Source organism: Phascolarctos cinereus, unplaced genomic scaffold (assembly GCF_003287225.1).
Source record: "Phascolarctos cinereus isolate Bilbo 61053 unplaced genomic scaffold, phaCin_HiC Scaffold_4;HRSCAF=312, whole genome shotgun sequence".
NCBI classification, from domain to species: Eukaryota; Metazoa; Chordata; class Mammalia; order Diprotodontia; family Phascolarctidae; genus Phascolarctos; species Phascolarctos cinereus.
The window spans coordinates 367,352,366-367,371,533 of NW_027555847.1; the positions used below are offsets into that span (position 1 = coordinate 367,352,366).

Sequence of the window (19,168 nt, forward strand, 5' to 3'; positions counted from 1 at the left end):
TGCCAGGAACTGAGCCCAACATTAACATAAAATTTTAAATCAAGAAATAGAGTGGGAAAAAATGAACAAACAACAAAAAATAACCTTACCATAAAAAGTTATTATGGTGACAGGGAAGATCAAGATACAAACTCAGAAGAAGACAATGAGACAAAGTAAAGCCTTAAAGGAAAAGATGCGAATTGGACATAAGTCCAACAAGAATTCCCAGAAGAGTTGAAAAAATGATTTTCAAAGTAAAATAAGAGTGGTAAAGGAAAACTTAGGCAAAGAATTGAATGAAAAGGAAGAAAATTATGAAAAGACAATTAACAGCTTGGTAAAAGACGCATTAAAAACACTGAAGAAAAATTACCTTAAAAACCAGAATTGGCCAAATAGGAAAAAAAGGTACAAAAATTCACTGATGAAAAAACCTCCTTAAGAACTAGAATTAGCCAAATAGAAAAAGATGCTTAAAAGCTCATGGAAGAAAATAATTCCTTAAGAAATTATAATTGGGTTAAGTGGAAGCTAATGACTCCATGAGACATCAAGAAACAATAAAACAAAGTCAAAAGAATGAAAAAAAACCTAGAAGAAAATGTGAAATGTCTCATAGGAAAAATGACTGAACTGGAGCTGAACAACTGAATTAAATGAGGAGAGATAATTTAAGAATTATTGCATTCGCTGAAAAGCATGGTCAAAGAAAAAGCCTAGACATCATATTTCAAGAAATTGTCAAGGAAAACTACCCAGATATCTTAGACCCAAAGCATAACATAAAAATTGAAAGAACCCATCAATCACCACTGGAAAGGGATCGCAAAATGAAAACTCTCAGGAATATTATAGCTAAATTCCAAAGCTCCCAGGTCAAAGAGAAAATACTTCAAGCATCCAGAAGAAACCATTCAAATACTGTGGAGCCACAGGCATGATCACATAAAATTTAGCAGTTACCTTATTAAAGGAGCAGAGGGCTTGGAATATGATATTCCAAAAGGCAAAAGAGCTAGAATTACAAACAAGAATAACCTACCCAGCAAAACTAAATATAATTTTTCAAGAGACAAAAGGATAATATTTAATGAAACAGAGGACTTTCAAGGATTCCTGATTAAAGTACCAAAGGTGAACAGAAAATCTGACTTTCAAATACAAGACTCAAGGAAGCATAAAAGGGTATAAACATGGAACAGAAATCATGAAAGTCTCAAGAAGGTTAAACATTTTGCCTCTATATGTGGGAAGATAATACATATATCTTCTAAAAACTTTATCATTATTAGGGCAGTTAGAAGGATTCTACATAGAAAGAGGGTGTAGGAATGATTCAATTATGTTGGGATGATGTGAAAAAAAGGATAGGTAAGAAAGACAGATCCCCAAGGAGAAGGGAGAAGCATAAGGAAAATTTGGGAAATTAACTCACTTATTAGAGGTACATAAAGAAGAATTTTTTGAGTGGAGGGGGAAATGGTGGAGGGGTCATAGGTAATGCTTGAAACTTACATCTAAATTGATTCAAAGAAGGAAAATACATATAGATACCAAATTGGTAATAGAAATCTATCTTACACAACAGAGAAATAGAAGGGGAAGATGAAAAGAAAAAAGAGGGAGGGATGATAAAAGCAAGAGCAGATAAAAATAAGGTAGTGATCAGAAACAAAACAGATTTCAAAGGAGGGACAGGATTAAAAAAGAGAGAGAAAGATAAACAAAGAAAATAGGATGAAGGGAAATGCACAGTTAATAATCATAACTGTGAATGTGAATAGGATGAACTTACCCATAAAGCAGAAGTAGATAGGAGAATGGATTAGAATTCTATGGAGGAGAATTTAACAGTGTTGGTTATAAGAAACACACTTGAAACAGATCCACACAGAGTTAAAATAAGCCTTGGGGGTGAGAACTCACCATCTGACAAAAATTGTTGGGAAAACTGGAAAGCAGTTTGATGGAAACTAGGCATAGACCAACATCTCACACCATATACCATGATACAGTTAAAATTGATAAATGATTTGTACATAAAGGGTGATATCATATGTAAATTAGGGGAACATGGAAAAATGTAACTGTCAGATCAATGGATAAGGGAAGAAGTTATGACCAAAACAAAAGATAAAGAGAATCACCGAATGTAAAATGGATAATTTTGATTACATGAAATTAAAAAACTTTTACACAAATAAAACTAATGCAGCCAGGATTAGAAGGAAAACAGAAAACTGGGGGAAGGAGGGGATTATAGCAAGTTTCTCTGATAAAAGCCTCATTTCTAAAATAAATAGGGAAATGAACCAAATTTGTAAAAACAAGAGCTATTTTCCAATTGATCAAAGGTCAAAGGATCCGAACAGGCAATTTTCAGAAGAAGAAATCAAAGCTATCAATAGTCAGATGAAAAAAAAAATGGTCTAAATAACTAGAAGAATGCATATTAGAACAACTCTTAGCTATCACTCTCACACCTATAAGATTGGCTAACATGACAGAAAAGGAAAATGACAAATACTGGAGGGAATGTGGAAAAATTGGGACATTAATACACTGTTGGTGCAATTGTGAACTAATTCAACTATTTTGGTGAAGAATTTGGAACTATGCCCAAAGAACTACAAAACTACATAACTCTGATCCAGAAATACCACTTCTAGGTCTGGATCCCAAAGAGATCAAAGAAAAGGTTAAAGGATGTATTTGTTTAAAAATATTTATAACAGCTCTTTTTGTGGTTACAAAGAATTGCCCATCAATTGGGGAATGGCTGAATAAGTTGTAGTCTGATTTTGATGGAATACTACATATATATGTATATTTATATGTATGTATGTATGTGTATGTGTGTGCGTGTGTATGTGTGTGTGTGCATGAAGAAATGACAAGTAGTATGATTTCAGAAAAAACTAGGAAGATTTATATGCAGTAATATGAAGTGAACAGAACCAGGAGAACATTGTACACAGTAATAGCAATCTTATATAGATGATTAACAGTGAAAACAGTTACTCTAATCAATACAATGATCCAAAACAATTCCAAAGGACTCACGAAGAAAAAAGCCTTATACATCCAGAAAGAAAACAGTTGAACTCTGACTGCATATTGAAGCATATGTTTTTTCTCTTTATTTTTATTGTTATATTTTGTTTGTGTTTTCTTTTACAACATGGTTAATATGGTGTGTTTTGCATGACTTCACATGTATAATCAATATCAAAGTGCTTTCCTTCTCAAGGAGTGCAGAGGAGACAGAGGGAGGGAAAGAATTTGGAACTCACAATTAAAAAAAAAATTTATGTAATCACATTTATTTATTTCATTCTTTCTCTTGCTTTATGGGCATGAACTTTTCTCATATCCAGATATGATAGATAGATACATAGATAGATAATTTTTTCCATGTTTCTCTAATTTCTTTTTTCTCTTTTTTTCTCTAAATTTATTTTTAGTTTTCAAAATTCACTTCCACAATGGAACTTACAATTTTAAAAAAATGATTGTTAAAATTTTTTACATGTAGTTGGGAAATATTTAATGAATAAAAAAAGAATTTTTGAAAAAGAAAAGAATAGATACCCTATATTATTGTCCTTGTACAGATAGGTCAGAGGTCATGGATTCAGATCCACCACTGTCACTTATTTACCTTGTGACCTTGGGCAAGTGCCTTTGCCAACTAGGCCACAGTTTCCTCATCTGTAAAATGCAGAGATTAGATGAGATGTTCTCTGAGATGTTCTTCCAACTTTAGATCTAAGATTCTCGATCTCTTTGAACCTCAGGCAGTTTTCTAGGGCATTAAACTATATACCTTGACATTCTGACAGAAACCTCATCTGATACTATGATAGTGGCCAAAAAGAAAAGAAAAGAAACTCATTTAAAATTTTAAATTACACACACATACACACGTATAAATAAAATATATGTAGACATATAGGTTAGATATGCATATATTTGTTTGTACAGCTATAGATATAAATACAGATATAGCTTCAGAAGATCTGGGTTAAAGAGCATCAAGTCAATATAATGCCGTGAGTTATATTTGGTGGGCCCTGCCAATTGCTGCGTCTGCCTACTGTACCTTAGTTCCTTTGGTTTAGCAGTATTGGGAAGAGATGTCCCATGCACACTGCCTCCTGTTCAGCTGTGGCAGAGAATCATTCCTCATCACCTTTCCCAGCCATGCACCAAGGTCATGTGTGGAGGTTAGAAATATTCCACTGGATTGAATGAAATGAGGCCTATATTTTGACATCAGATATTTGGGCCTTACAGGAAAGAGGAAGAGATTGAATTCAAGCGGCAATATTTTGAAAGATTTCACTGTGACAATTTGCTTAATTATAATTTTTGAGTCTGGCACAGTTTAAGTTGTCAGAAATCCAGTCAAGTGCTAGGATTCACAGGGCTCAAGAGGAACAAAAATTCTTGCACCTTTTCCCTTTCTAGATAAGGCTTAGCCAAATTCGAATATGCATTTCAGGTAAAAGCGACTAACAAAGCACAAAGAAATAGAAATGTGTGCACACACACACACACACACACACACACACACACAAACAGTAGCTGTTCTAGTCAATATCACACATACCAACCACAAGCATTTGCCAGCATTTCAAATACCCTTCAACTCCCCAAGAGGTAATAAATTTCCTGTTAAGTCGATGAGTCATTTGCCAGCTATGCAATGTTTCCTGTGCTTGACCTGTGGCTGACCACTGCGCTTATCTACATGGACAGCCAGCATTTTGTAGGAACTATGACTCTATACAAAGCACAGGATGTGGGCACCCAAACTAAAAACAAAACAGAGGAGTTTGTGCTTTGGTTGTGTGATGGAACCCCCATGACTTGCAAATTATATTAATCAGAATAAAGGGATCATTGCTATTCCTTCCAATGGGTCATTACATCCTATCTAGATGGAGAACATCCTTTTATACATATTGGTTTTCATTTGACTTATAGGAAAGGAGGGGCAGAGTGCTGGGCCTGGAGTTAGGAAGACTCATCTTCCTAAGTTCAAATCTAGCCTCAGACAATTAATAGCTGTGTGACCCTGGGCAAGTCACTTAACTGTTTGCCTTGGTTTCCTCATATGTAAAATAAGCAGGAGAAGGAAATGGCAAACCCCTCCAGTACCTTTGCCAAGAAAACCCCAAATAGGGTCACAGAGAGTCAGACGTGACTAAAAAACGACTGGACAACAAAAACAGGAAAGGAACAAATGCATCATGTTGGTGAATGTGCTTCAGTTCATCAGGCCCACCATTCCCACGGTACTTAGTATTCTTCTAATGGCCAAAAGAATAAATAATCCTCTAAAGAGGGCACATAATACAAAGGAAAGAACATTGGATTTGGAATCAGAAGACTTGGGTTTGAATCATGACTCTGCCACTTATTCACTACGACCTTAAGGAAGTTACAACTTCTCTGAACCTCAGTTTCCTCATCTGTAAAGTGAGGAGATTATACTAGCTGGCCTTGAAAATTCATTCCAAGTATAAATATATGCTCCTAGTATACGAAATTTTCTCTGGGCCTCCGTTGCTTCCTCTGTAAACTGAAGAACATGGACTTCTAAGGTCCAGTACAGCTCAAAATCTATGACACTTTAATTTTTTTTTTCAATCAGTAAAAGTGAGTTCCACTGCCCAGGCCACTACCACATATTGAAATGCCTGAAGGTTGCACATAGTAAATAAAAAAAGCATCCATTAGTCCAGTGGCAAACAATAAAAAGAAAGTCAAACTCAAGGGAAAATTTTGTCATTCAGGATTAGTGATTATTAAACATGAAATGCTCACAGTGAGGGAGGGGAATAAGCATTTATTAAGCAACTACTATGTGCTAGGCACTGTACTAAGTGCTTTACAAATTCTATCTCATTTGAGTAGAGTTTGTTGGGAATAAAGGTGGTTGTTGTTTTTTGTCCTTCATTCCCAAAAAGGACCATGACATGGGGAAGGAGATGTCATGACTTGCAATTAATTGGATTTAAGTGAGGAAAGGCTGTGTAAAATCACCAGCCTCACTTTCTCTTCTGGAGCCATCTGGGTCCAATGGCAAGATACAGGATGATTGGAGATGGCCCCCAAGAATAAAGGACATAGTGTTTGAATCTGTAAAGGTGACACAGGAAGGCTCTAAGTGAACACCCCTTGGCCATTAGAAAATGTGAAGAGAGGATGCAGTGCTGGTGGACAACTAATAACCTACCTCTCTCCAAGTACCGTGTTGCTCACTTACCCCATTTCATGGTTGTAAAACGTGGTTGTCTTATTTTGGAAAATGCATCTCGTCTGTTGCACTTTGGTTTCTAATTGGAACGACAGATGAGAAGCCTAAATGGCAGAGGGAAAAAATTGGAAAAGAAATCAGATTTACAACACAGCACAATCAAGGGGAAACTAGAAGCCAAAAGAAATAAACACAGCTCTTCAGGCTAACATGGCCATATTTTGTTGCCGAGTCTTTGCAAAGAACACATGCCTTGAACATCCCTAAAACTGCTGGGAACTCTTCCTCTTGGCACCCTCCTGGATGTCCATCTGCTACCACACACCACAGTGCCTGTGAAACGAAGGTCTAACGATGAGCATTTGGTAGAGCCAGAGCCTCACCAACAATGACTTACCACTTATCCCATCTTTTCCATGCTGGAAGATATCCTTAACTAAAATGGACACTAACATAGGTCCTGGGAAGGGTGGTTTAACCACTGTCTGCTTAATGGAGGGGATGAGCATTGATCTGAACAAAGACTCCCTGGCCTTAGAAATGACCTGGAGAATTATTCTGAGCACAGGACCCCATTCAAACTACACAGGAAAGAGATTTTTCCCTCAAAAAAATCTCTGGAAAAAAGCATGGCATTCAATCAATCGATAAGCAGTTATAAAGCACTTACTTTGTGCCAGACACTGAAGATGCAATGAAAGAAAACAAATAGTTCCTGCCTTCAAGGAGCTTAGATTGTCCCAGGGGAGACATCTACACATTGTTTACATAGTAAATACAAAGTAATTTTGTAATGAGGCATTAACATTTTAGGGGAATTGGGAAAGGCTTTAAGTAGAATGTGGCACTTGAGCTGAGATATGAAGGAAACTAGGGATACTATGAGATAGAGATGATGAGGGAATATGGTTCAGGCATGGGGTGAGGGGATGGAAGCAGCCCAGGGGTGGGGAACCTGCGGCCTCAAGGCCACATGTGGCCCTCTAGGTCCTCAAGTGCAGCCCTCTGACTGAATCCAAACTTCACATAAAAAAATACCCTCAATAAAAAAAATGTGTTACGTAAAACTCGGACTCAGTTAAAAGGCTGCACTGAAGAACCTAGAAGGCCCCATGTGGCCTCGAGGCTGCAAGTTCCCTACCCCTGGGTAGCCTAAGCAAAGGCACCAAGGTGGGAGATGGAATAGTCTGTGCCAGAAGCAGCAAAAGGCCAGTCAATAAGCATTTATTATTAGGCACCTACTAAGAAATTAGAAAACAAAAGTAAAAAAAAAAACCAACTACTCCTCACTGTCAAGGTGCTTGCAGTTTAATGGCAGACAACATGCAAAAAATTATGTGCATGCAAGATATGTGTGTGTGTATACATACATATATATATATACATATATATATACATATATATGTATATATATATATATGTATATATATATATACACACATATATGCAGAGAGAGAGAGAGAAAGTACACTGTAGATAATCAGTGGAGGGATGACACCAGCTTTAAGGGGCATCCCAAGGCTTCTTGTAGAAGGTGGGATTTTGACTGGGACTTGATTATTATGAACAAACTTCATGCAGCATTTTTCACTGTGGAGATGACTGTGGTTATCTAGCAAAAATACCAATGAACAAACTTGCAAATAAGGTCCCTTGAGAATAATAGTAACTTTTAAATAGAGGCTAATTGTTTTCCCGAGGCCCCTAAAAATCTGTTTAGAGGAGAAAAGCATGAGTAGCAATGAATAAAAAGCAGGGCAATGCTTTTATTAAAGTATTAGGGAAGTAAACCTTTTTTTATCCTCTGTGAGGATCCATTGAGCTTTCCCACCAATATAGTTGAGATAATTACTTTCCCCAATTTTTCAGCACCACCTAATTTATATTAATTTGGAAAAGGATAAAAGTCATTATTTTGAGCTATCTAGTCAGAAACAACAATTACTGCTTCACTCTTCTAAAAGGCAATTTAAATTAAAAAAAAACAATAATTACTCAAATGCTATTGAGAAATTTCAGGTCTATAACTTGTGCTGAATGCTCCTCACTGTTGTGAATTACAGAAAAATAAGCAAAGTGGCTGTGCTATATTTTATTTATTATAAAGACTATGGGAAAGCAATTAAGTGAAGGGGGTTTCTGCATACAAGTGATACCAACAGAATCACATCCTTACAATCCTAGGAAGAGACCACAGATTTAGATCTGGAAGGGACCATTAGTCCAAACTCAACATTTTGTAGAACCTGAAGTCCAGAGAAGTTAGGCAGTTGTCCAAGGTCACACAGGTAGAAAGCGGCAAAACAAAACATGAGTCAAACCCAGGTCTTCCACTACCACATGCACCAAGTCTTCTTGACAACCTACCCCATTGATCTCTGCCATGAAATGGGATTTATTACTTCAAGACAGGATCTTCCACTATTTTTCATTCTCAAATGTTATCAAGAATAAAAAATGAAGGTATTTTGTTTTCTTCTATCTTTAAATTAGAGACATACTCACTAATCTAAAGGGTCATAAGTAAGAAAACAATTTTTTAAAAAATCCATACTTGTGATTTTATTGGTGCAGAAAACTTCAGGTGAAGAAATGCCCTCCACCAATTCTCAGAGAATTGCCTGGGGCAATGAGATCCTAAGTAACTTGTTCAAACTCACACAGCCAGCATGTGTCAGAGGTAGGATGTCAACCCAGATCTTCCTGCTCTTGGCTAACTCTTTATCCATTCTATGACGCTACCTCTAAAGACAAGTTCAAATGTATAATAAGCTAATTGTTTTTATAGTTTTTAAATTCTGAACTTAAGTCATTTTCAGACATGTGTGACTCTTTGTTTCCCTATTTGGGGTTTTCTTGGCAAAGATACTGGAGTAGTTTGCCATTGCCTTCACTAGCTTACTTTACAAATGAGGAAACTGAGGCAAACTTGGATCCTCTTGACTCTTGACTCCAGACCCACTGTTTTAGCCAGCAAGCTATCTTCACAAGAAGCTATAAATCTCTATTATTCAGTTTGCTTTTCTTTTAAAATATAAAATGAATTAGCATGTAATCTTATACCCTGTCCTTCTCGTCTGTGATTCTTTCTGTCCTTCCCTCTGTTCTCTTTAGAACATTAAAAAAAATTATATGCTAACTAATGTTAAAAATTTAGGCAACCTCTCTTTGCAACTTTATCTCAGAGGCAGAGCCATGATGATGGAGAAAACGCAGACACATGCTGAGCTCTCCCCCAATCTTTCCAAATGCCTTTAAATAAAGCCTCAAAACAAATTCTAAAGTCACAGAAACCACGAAAATATGCAGTGAGACAACTTTCCAGCCCAAGACAACTTAGAAGGTGGGCAGGAAAGGTCTGTTGCACCAGGGTGAGAGTAGAGTGCATTCCAGCATAGACCAGGCCAGCAAACCAGGAGCAGGCCTTGGGGGCAAACTGAATCAATGGTGGTAATGGTGCTTTCCAACCTCTTGGTCCACAGACAGTAAAAGAGTTGGACAACTGGTAAGAAGCAGATTACAGGAGTCCCTTTGCTGGCAATGGGGAAGGACTCTGTTGCATTGCCCATACTTGGAGCTGGTTGCAGTCCTGGGTCTTAGTCCCAGTGCAAGGAAGAGCATTAGCACAACAGATCTTGTAGCTGCAGGGGAGCAGGGTGAAAATGAGTGCTTGTGGTCACACAGACCAGTGCACAGTACAGGAGAGTAGTAAGCAGATCTCTCCCTAGATCATACCACCTTGGAAGAACTGAAAACTTACAAGTCCCCAGAATTATCTCTGACAACAGCTGCACAAAAAAACGTGGAGCTTAGGACAGTACCCCCTCCACTTGGGAAGCAGAGCCCCATTTTAGCATAGAATTAAAAGTCAAGAGACAGGCTGCAAAATGAGCAAACAGCAGAAAAAGATCCTGACTATAGAAAGTTACTATGGTGACAGGGAAGATCAAAACACAAACTTAGAAGAAGACAACAAAGTCAAAATTCATGTATCCAAAGCCTTGAAGAAAAATATGAATTGGTCCCAGGCCATGGAAGGCCCCAGAAAGGATTTTAAAAATCAAATAAGAGAGGTAGAGGAAAAATTGGGAAAAGAAATGAGAGAGATGCAAGAAAATTATGAAAAAGAGGCAACTTTATCTGATACTCCTCCTCCTTACAAATCCTACACTCTGATCGACCTGAATTACTCACCATCCCCACAGTACATTCTCAACTTCCTGTACCATGGCATTTTCTCATATTTGGCACAGGCTTGGAATGCCCTCTTCTCCATTTCTTCTTATTCCTGTCCTACCCATTGTTCACAAAATAGCTGAAATATCACTTCCTCCATGAAGACATGTCTGATCCCCCAGTCAGAAGGAATTCTTCCTTCACTGGATTTTGTGATACTTTACACTTCTCTTAACTACTTAACAAATCCTTATTTATTTGTTTGTCTATTTATTTATTAATTTCTGTGCACGCCTTATGTTCTTTGTAAGGTGTGTGAAGGCAAAAATTTGTGTCATATTTATCCATGTTATCATTCCCAGAAGCCAATATATGACGCAGAGGAGGTGATTCATAAATATTTGTTTCACTGCTGTTGGTTAAAAAACAATCAGTCACATTATTTTATAGCTTCACCTCATATAAAAGAACCAGACTCATAGATAGGCTAATGATGGACCTAAACTGTAAGAGTAATCCATTTTGTATATGTAATTCTATCCACTTCTACTCGACTTTATAATAGGCATGAGATTTTCCAACGAGATCCACTGCATGCATAGATCCTCAGCATTCCAAGGGTCTCCCTATATTTGCAGAGCACTTTCTGGTTTATAAAGCAACCTTCCCAAGTGATTCCATTTGATCCCTATTTGTAAACAGGGAAAGGTAAGTAGTAGTTTTTTTTTTCATTTTACTGATGAGGAAACTGAGAAAAGTTACAGGACTTGCCCAAAGTCTCATAGTTTCTAAGTCACAGGTCCAGAACTCAAATGATCTAGCTCATAATGGTGGTGTTTATTGTGTTAACATGTGTACACTGATGGCTTCTTCCTTGGAATTTGATCTGCAGTAGCCCAGGTCATCTCCACCCTCTAGGCCCAGTTCTAATCTAAGAGGCATGTGGATAGATGTCAGGGGATCCACAAACTTTCGTGGGGAAAATTTTTTTTTCACTAACTCCTGATCGGAATTTAACATTGCCTTCAATTATTTATAAACATCATGCAGAGAAAGGGTGCACAGGCTTTACCAACTGCCACAGGGGTCCATGACACACAAAAAAGTCTAAGATCCCCAGCTTTAGCCCCCCACCACCAAAATTCTTCTCTTTTTTCTCTATAGGCACAGATCAGGTCCCTTCCTCCTTCCCTTAGGCTTAATTTGACTCCTTTCCTCCCCAACTTCTACCCCAAGACACCTACATGCTATATTTTCTGGCATATTTTACATTATCTGAAGTCATTCTGCCAATAAACATTTATTAAGTGAGCCAGGCAATGTGCTAAGTGCTGAGGATACAAAGAAAGATAAAAGACAGTTCTTCACTCAAGGTACTCCTAATCTAATTTGGGAGACAACATAAAAAGGCGAAAAGGGGGTTTGGAAAGTATCCAGCACTGAGGTATCATGAAGTCTGCAGAAGTTCATCAGGGGAGAAATGAAGAGATGGCTGCCATAGGTCCTCCTTAAAAGGGGCATCTTAGAGACCTCTCCAATGTCCACTCTTCACCCTCTCCAATCAGAGGTGAGGGTGGCCCAGGAGCATGGGGTACTGAGATGTGAGTTTCAGGGTTGTGATCTTTACAGGATGATGAGATTCCAGAATCTCTCCCTGATATTCTGGAACAAGCACATCCCTATGCATCCTCTGGCATTCCTCCCTCTAGTAATGAGGTTTCTAACAAAGCATATGTATCAATGGAACAGGTCCTTCTGATGAACAGGGTTCTAACTGAACAATAAGCCCAGTCCCCCCCCCAACCCCTCCCAAGGTGGATGAGAGATGGGTCACAGAGTGTTTGTATTAATATCTCATGGTCTTTCTGGCATCTGTATATAACAGAGAGTATATTTCTCCCCCACTTGTAATAGTACAATTGATGGCACCTTATATATGGTGTTTAATTCAACAAATATTTATTAAGCACCTACTATAAAAATATATAACCTCCTATAGGCAGCACAGTATAGTGGATTATATTAGGAACCCCGCTTCTAGTCTCAATTTTACTACTAACTAGCTATATAACCTTGGGCAGGTCATTCCTCTCTGGCCCTCATTCTATTCATCTATAAAATGAAGGGATTGGGCAAGATGGATGACCTCTAAAGTCTCTTTGCACTCTAACACTCTGTGCTCTCTCTTGCAATGGGCCTGGGCTGGACAGAATTGTACGCTGTTCTTATGCTCCTCAGCTTCCTTTTGCCTGTGCACAGGCAGGCCCGCCTCTGCCTCAGTCTGCTCTGAGAAAGGTAGTGCCCTTGACAAAGGGCTTTTGTATTCTCATCCTTTGTCACACTCTGGCAGCCAGAGGTGAGCTGCCAACCAAGCGGCTGAGCCTTGAACACAGAGTGAGCACTGAAGATGAAAAAGAGGAGGAAGAAGGGCAGGGCCTAGATTTTTTGGAATATATAACGATGTGTGATTAGTGTGTACTCTTCACTGCGAGAAAAAAAAAAGAAATGGAAGAAAAGGTATATTTGTCTTTCCAGAAGGTACTGGATTCTTGTGTGTGTGCGTGTGTGTGTGTGTGTGTGTGTGTGTGTGTGTGTGTGTGTGTGTGTTGAGTCTGCACACATTAAAATCATCTGGGAGGTCGTTAATAAATGGATTTTAGCTCCAGATCAGTACTTGAAAAGATAATATTCTCCACCTTTGTTTTTTCGATGAAGAAAAGGCTGTAATGAGACATCTCCACTTCTGGGTGCTCTACCCTTGCTAATGACCAACCTGTAGTAGACTTGTCTAGAGCTTTAACGAATACATTATACACTAATTTGCTTGTACACTTATCTTCTCACCATGAGAGTCTTCTACCCCTGCAGCCCCATTTTCCCATTGGCAAATTCTTCCCAGCATCTCCATTTTGAGGAAGGGTTCAGGCCTTTGCTCTTCTCCTGGCTGTTTCTGACTTTCTAGAGTTAACTATGATTCCTCTCTTTCCATCTTACCCTGGAAGATCCCTTTGTCCCTTCTTCTCCTTCTTCCCATTGGTGAGCACTGCTTGTGACTCTTTTCCTCCTCTCCCATCCTTTTCAGGTCCCTTTTATGGGCTGGCTTCCCTAGTCAAAATGTAAGGTCTTTGAGGGCAAAATATTGTCTTTTTACTTATATTTGTATTTGTGGAACTCAGCACAGTGCCTGGTATACAGTAAGTGTTTAATACTTTCTTGGGAAGTGTTGAGTGAAGGGTTCCTGACAACTTTGGCTTCTATAATGTAGGTGTATTAGAATGAGAACAAAGTTTTTGCTGATTATCATATCCTACTTCCTCTACAAAATCTTCCTTGACTATACTGATCCAGTCTTCTGAATTATGACAGTACTGCTTTTCTGGGCCACTCACTTAAATATTTTGACTATTTTAAAAAATTATTTCAGTAGAAGGTAAGCTCCTTGAAGGCAAGGAATATTGTCTCTTTTGTATCCCTAGTGCTGAGCCTTGCACATAGTAGACCTTTAATAGAGGTATGCCACAATGAATTGCATTTCTTATTAGATCTTTGGGTTTCCTGGGTGGATACTGAGGTATTAAATTACACAGATCCTAGCAAGATGCAACCTGTTTTACAAGGTCCTTTCTTATTTGTCTGGAAACTTGTTCATGGAGACAGCTACCTCTACCCATGAATGGAATGCTGAATTGGGCAACAGAGAATTTCTCTCAGGTAATTTTAAATTAGATTCCTCATACTTCTTTGCTACAGTCTCCTTTAGTGCTGCTATGTCTTTAAAAGAAATAAATAACATATTCTGCTTCCCAAAAAGAAAACAATTTTGTAGCAAAAACACCACGATAATTTGAACTATCTTAAATCCTAGTTACAGAACACCTATGTAAACTCAAATCTTGTTCTATTTTAAGTAGCTAATATCCCATATACATATACATAAGGACATATAATGGATCCCTTCTTAATGTAGCATAGGAAACTGATGAGATGTTACCATGTAAACATTATAATGAGATTCTTCTGTGTGACCAATCTAATTTTTTTCCAAACCTATTTACTATTATTAACTATTAGGCAATTTTGGCTCATATTCATACCATTTTAAATTTAGAAGAGAACTCATTTCATTCAGTCTCCTTACTTTACAGATGATGAAATTTAGAACAAGAGAAGTGAAATGATTGACTCAAGGTCATATTGCTAATTAGTGAAATTGCTGCATCAGGGACTAGATCTCCAATCTAGTAATTTTTCTACTAACCTACACTACAAAAATTATTTACAAAAGCATAAAAAAACTTTCAGAAACTTTTCACTGAAAATAAGAAAGATAGTAACTTTGAAAAGACTGTTTGGTGTCTGTTTTTTCCCCCAGTTCATATTTTATTAATTTAAGTAACCATAAAGTTGTGGTATAAAGAAAATGGGTCACACATGTACAAAAATATTCATAGAAGCTCTTTTTGTGGTGGCAAAGAATTGGAAATTGAGGGGATGCCCATCAATTGGGGAATGGCTGAACAAGTTGTGGTATATGAATGTAATACTATAAGAAATGATGAACAGGCTGACCTCAAAAAACCTGGAAAGACTTGTCTGGTCTGATGCTGAGAGAAGTGAGCAGAACCAGGAGAACGTTGTACACAATAACAGCCACATTGTGCGATGACTAATATTGATAAACTTAATCCTGCCCAGCAACATAAGGATCTAAGACATCTCCAAAGGCCTTGGGATGGAAAATGCTATCCACAAAGAAAGAACTATGGAGTTTGAATACAGATCGAAGCATACTATTCTTTTTTTCTTCTGTTGAGTTTGTTTCCTCTTTCTGGTGGTTCCTCCTATTGGTTCTAATTCTTACTTACAACATCACTAATGTGGAAATATGTTTAATAGGAACGTATATATATAGCCTATATCTGATTTTGTGCCATTTTGGGGAGGGAGGTGAGGAGGGAGAGGGAGAAAAATTTTAAACTCAAAATCATATGGAAGTGATTGATAAATCAAAATAAATTAATTTAAAAAAAAAAGAAAATGGGTTAGTCATGTAGTGAGACTGAGGCCCCTAATGGTTTACGGTTTAAATCAGAGGAAAGACCCTTCACCCCAGGCTTTGGCTCCATGAATGCTCATGGAAGATTTATGGGAAAAGATGGCTATGGACTGTAAAAGATGGGAAAGTATATGTGGGCGTCAATCTGCACTTTTAAAGGAAGTATTTACAACAATGAGAGTAGAAATGCACAACACTAGGCTCTGGGGATAAAAAAAACCCCACAAAACACCAAACATTCCCTGCCCTCAAGAAACTGCGGAAGACAACGTGCATTCTTTTAAGGGAGACAACACACACACATATATATGAAATATATGTGTGTGTGTATATATATATGTGTGTATGTGTACGTGTGTGTGTGTGTGTGTGTGTGTGTGTGTGTGTATAAACACAAGGTCATTTTGGTAGAGAAGGGCACTTGCAGCTGAAGGATCAGAAAGGCTCATTTAAATGGCATGAGATTCAGTAGAAACTAGTGATTTTAAGAAGCTGAGTTGAAGCAGTAAATGCATTTCAGGCAGAGAGAACAGCTTGTCCAAAAGCATGGTGATGGGAGATGGCATGTTGTATGTAAAGTTGGATCACATACAACATGAGGGGGATTAATATATAAGGCTAAAAAGATAAATAGTAAGATTGCAAACGGGTTTTTTTTTGCTTTTTCGTAAAGCAATTGGGGTTAAGTGACTCGCCCAGGGTCACAAAGCTAGTAAGTGTCAAGTGTCTGAGGGCAGATTTGAACTCAGGTCCTCCTGACTCCAAGGCCTGACACTGCACCACCTAGTTGCCCCTAAATATTTTTTCTTTTTTTTTTTTTTTTGGTAAGGCAATTGGGCTTAAGTGACTTGACTAGGGTCACACAGCTAGTGAGTGTTATGTATCTGAGGCCAGATTTGAACTCAGGTCCTCCTAACCCCAGGGCCTGGGCTCTATCCACTGAGCCACCTAGCTGCCCCCTGCAAAGGATTTTTTTTTGTCTTTTGTTTTTAGGCAGTTGGGGTTAAGTGACTTGCCCAGGGTCACACAGCTAGTAAGTGTCAAGTGTATGGTCTAAGGCCGGATTTGAACTCAGGTCCTCCTGACTTCAGGGCCTGTGCTCTATGCACTGTGCCACCTAGCTGCCCCAAAAGTCTTAGAGCTAGTGAGAGAAATAATTATCTCTCTCATATTAATAATCAATTATTTAAATTAGGACCAGGACTTTTTTTTTTAGTGAGGCAATTGGGGTTAAGTGACTTGCCCAGAGTCACACAGCTAGTGAGTGTTATGTGTCTGAGCCTGGATTTCAACTCAGGTTGCTCTGACTCCAGGGCCAGTACTCTATTCACTGTGCCACCTAGCTGCCCCACCCCCGCAAAGGATTTTTAAATGCCAAACACAGAAGTTTGGTCAAAGAGATCATGTGAAGCTCCTAGAGTTCATTGAGCTTTAAGAATATTACTTTGTTAGCTATGTGGAGAATAGATTAGAGATCAGAGGCAAGGGGACCAATCGGGAGGCTGGTGCAAGAGTCCAGGAGTGAGATGATAAGGCCCTGGATATGAGTGGTTGTAGGTGGGTGGAGAAAAAGGGACAGATGTGAGAGATGTTTTGGAGGTAGCTTTGACAAGACTGGGCAACTGTTTGAACATGGAGAAAAAGGGAGAGTGAGGATTCCAAGATAATACCAAAGTTGTGAACATGGGTGATTGAAAGCAGAGCAAGTGAGCTCAATAGATTTGAGAGGTATGGAAGAGGAATGTTTTTGTGTGACTGTAGATAATGAGCTCTGTTGAAACTCAGATGCCTATAGGAGTTGGAAATGTCTAATAGGTAATTGATAATGTGAGACTGGAGCTCAGGAGAGAGACTAGGGCTGGATGTACAGGTCTGGCAGTCATCTGCACAGACACTAAATGATTCCATAGGTGGTGAAGAGCTCACTGCGAAAGACTATAGAGTGAGAAAAAAAGAGGACCCAGAAATGAGATTTGGATTTAAGTGAGGCAGGGCTGTGCAAAGTCACCATCCTCACTGTCTCCTCCAGAGTCATCCTAGTCTAATGGCAAGATGTAGATCAGGAGACTGGAGATGGCTGGGATGCAGTGAGAGACCTTGTCCTTTTTAAGATAAGGTCTTTACCAGGTCTGTTTGTCTGAGGCAACACCCATTCAGTGATAGAGGCTAGGTAAAAAATGAGGCAAAGAATGGTCTCTTTTACCTAGTCAAAAGAAAAAGAAAAAAAATCAACCTGGGAGGGGAAGACCCTTAGGGTTTCTGGCCAAAACAGAGACAATTGCTATTTACACTCACTCTGAGCCTTAGGTAAGGTTACCTTATGGAGAAGTCCTTTTGTTAGGTGTTACTAAATAATAACAGCTAAGATGTATCTAGTGCTTTATTGTTGCAAAGCTTGTTATGCATGTTATCTCCTTTGATCCTTATAACAACCCTGTGGAGTAGTGCTATTATTACGTCCATTTTGTAGAAGTATCTGAGGCTCACACAGGTTAAGAGACCTATTCACAGTCACAGATAGTAACTGTCTAAGTCAGTATTTGAGCTCAGGCTTTCCTGAGTATTGCTCTACCTACTATTCCACCTTGCTGTCTGTAAATCCCTTTGAATCCAAGACTATCAGTCCTGTGCTAAATTTTCTTACATAGTTAATGGCATAGCAAAATTCTAGTGTTACATGAAGAAAACCCACATAAAGCCATGGAGAGAGAATTATCCTATTTCTCTAGTCTGATATTTGTTGTAGTATAGACAAAGGGAAACATGGCTGCCTAAATCCAAAGGGACACCAAGGAGCAGCTGTGAGCATGGTTTAATCATATCAAGCCTCAGGATTTTGTAGCTATGTCAGCCAGGCTGCAGGTTCCCAGCAGAAGAATATTCAATTCTGAGGGAAAATATTAAACTCTGGGAAAATGATCCAATCAAGTTGTACCCCTGTGCTTTCATGCGTATGGTGAGTATTCAAGTGATGGTACCTCAGGTAATTAAAGAATTAAAATTGGGTTTTGGCTGAAATTCATTAGGCTCCCACGTGTAACATTTGTGTGTAAAACTATGAAAATGGGGTACCCTTGTTGGTATTATTTTTTTAATGCACTGTCTCAATACATTTAGAAAATCTTAATGACAATTTCCTGACTAAAGAGTATTGGTAAAAGCAAGCCAGTGTTCCTGCAATTTACTCTTTGGATTTAATTCCATTCTTGAACCTTCCATTTACCTCAGTTTTCTGATCGGAGAGATGATAGGTCTTACTTTGATCTTCAATAAACATTTGTTAAGTATAATCAAAATTATCTACTCTACATTTCATAATGCTCTCTATCTCTTGTTTGGTCATGACTTCTTCCCCTCCCTATAGATCTGACAGGTAGACTATTCCTTGCTCTTCTGATTTGCTTATGGTATCACCTTCCATATCTAAATCATGCACCCATTTTGGCCTTATCTTGGTACATGGTGTGAGATGCTGGTCTATACCAGAGGTCGGGGAACCCATGGCCTCAAGGCCACATGTGGCCCTCTAGGTCCTCAAGTACAGCCCTTTGACTGAATTCAAACTTCACAGAACAAATTCTTTTATTAGGATCTACTTATCCACTTATTAGTGCCAATATTAAATGACTGTATCCTTGCCCCCACAAAAACTGCAATCTAGTAGGGAAACGAGACATATATATATATAT

General features: G+C 38.4%; 1 protein-coding gene across 1 annotated transcript in view; it reads right to left on the reverse strand.

Annotated features, from left to right (window-relative positions):
- Positions 1–19,168, reverse strand: part of RAB27B (RAB27B, member RAS oncogene family) — a 208,441-nt gene that overhangs the window by 116,695 nt on the left and 72,578 nt on the right. Inside the window, exon 3 of the mRNA XM_020994436.2 lies at positions 6,257–6,351. Coding sequence (XP_020850095.1) covers positions 6,257–6,261 — 5 coding nt within the window. The 5' untranslated portion in view covers positions 6,262–6,351. The remainder of the gene's footprint in view (positions 1–6,256; positions 6,352–19,168) is intronic.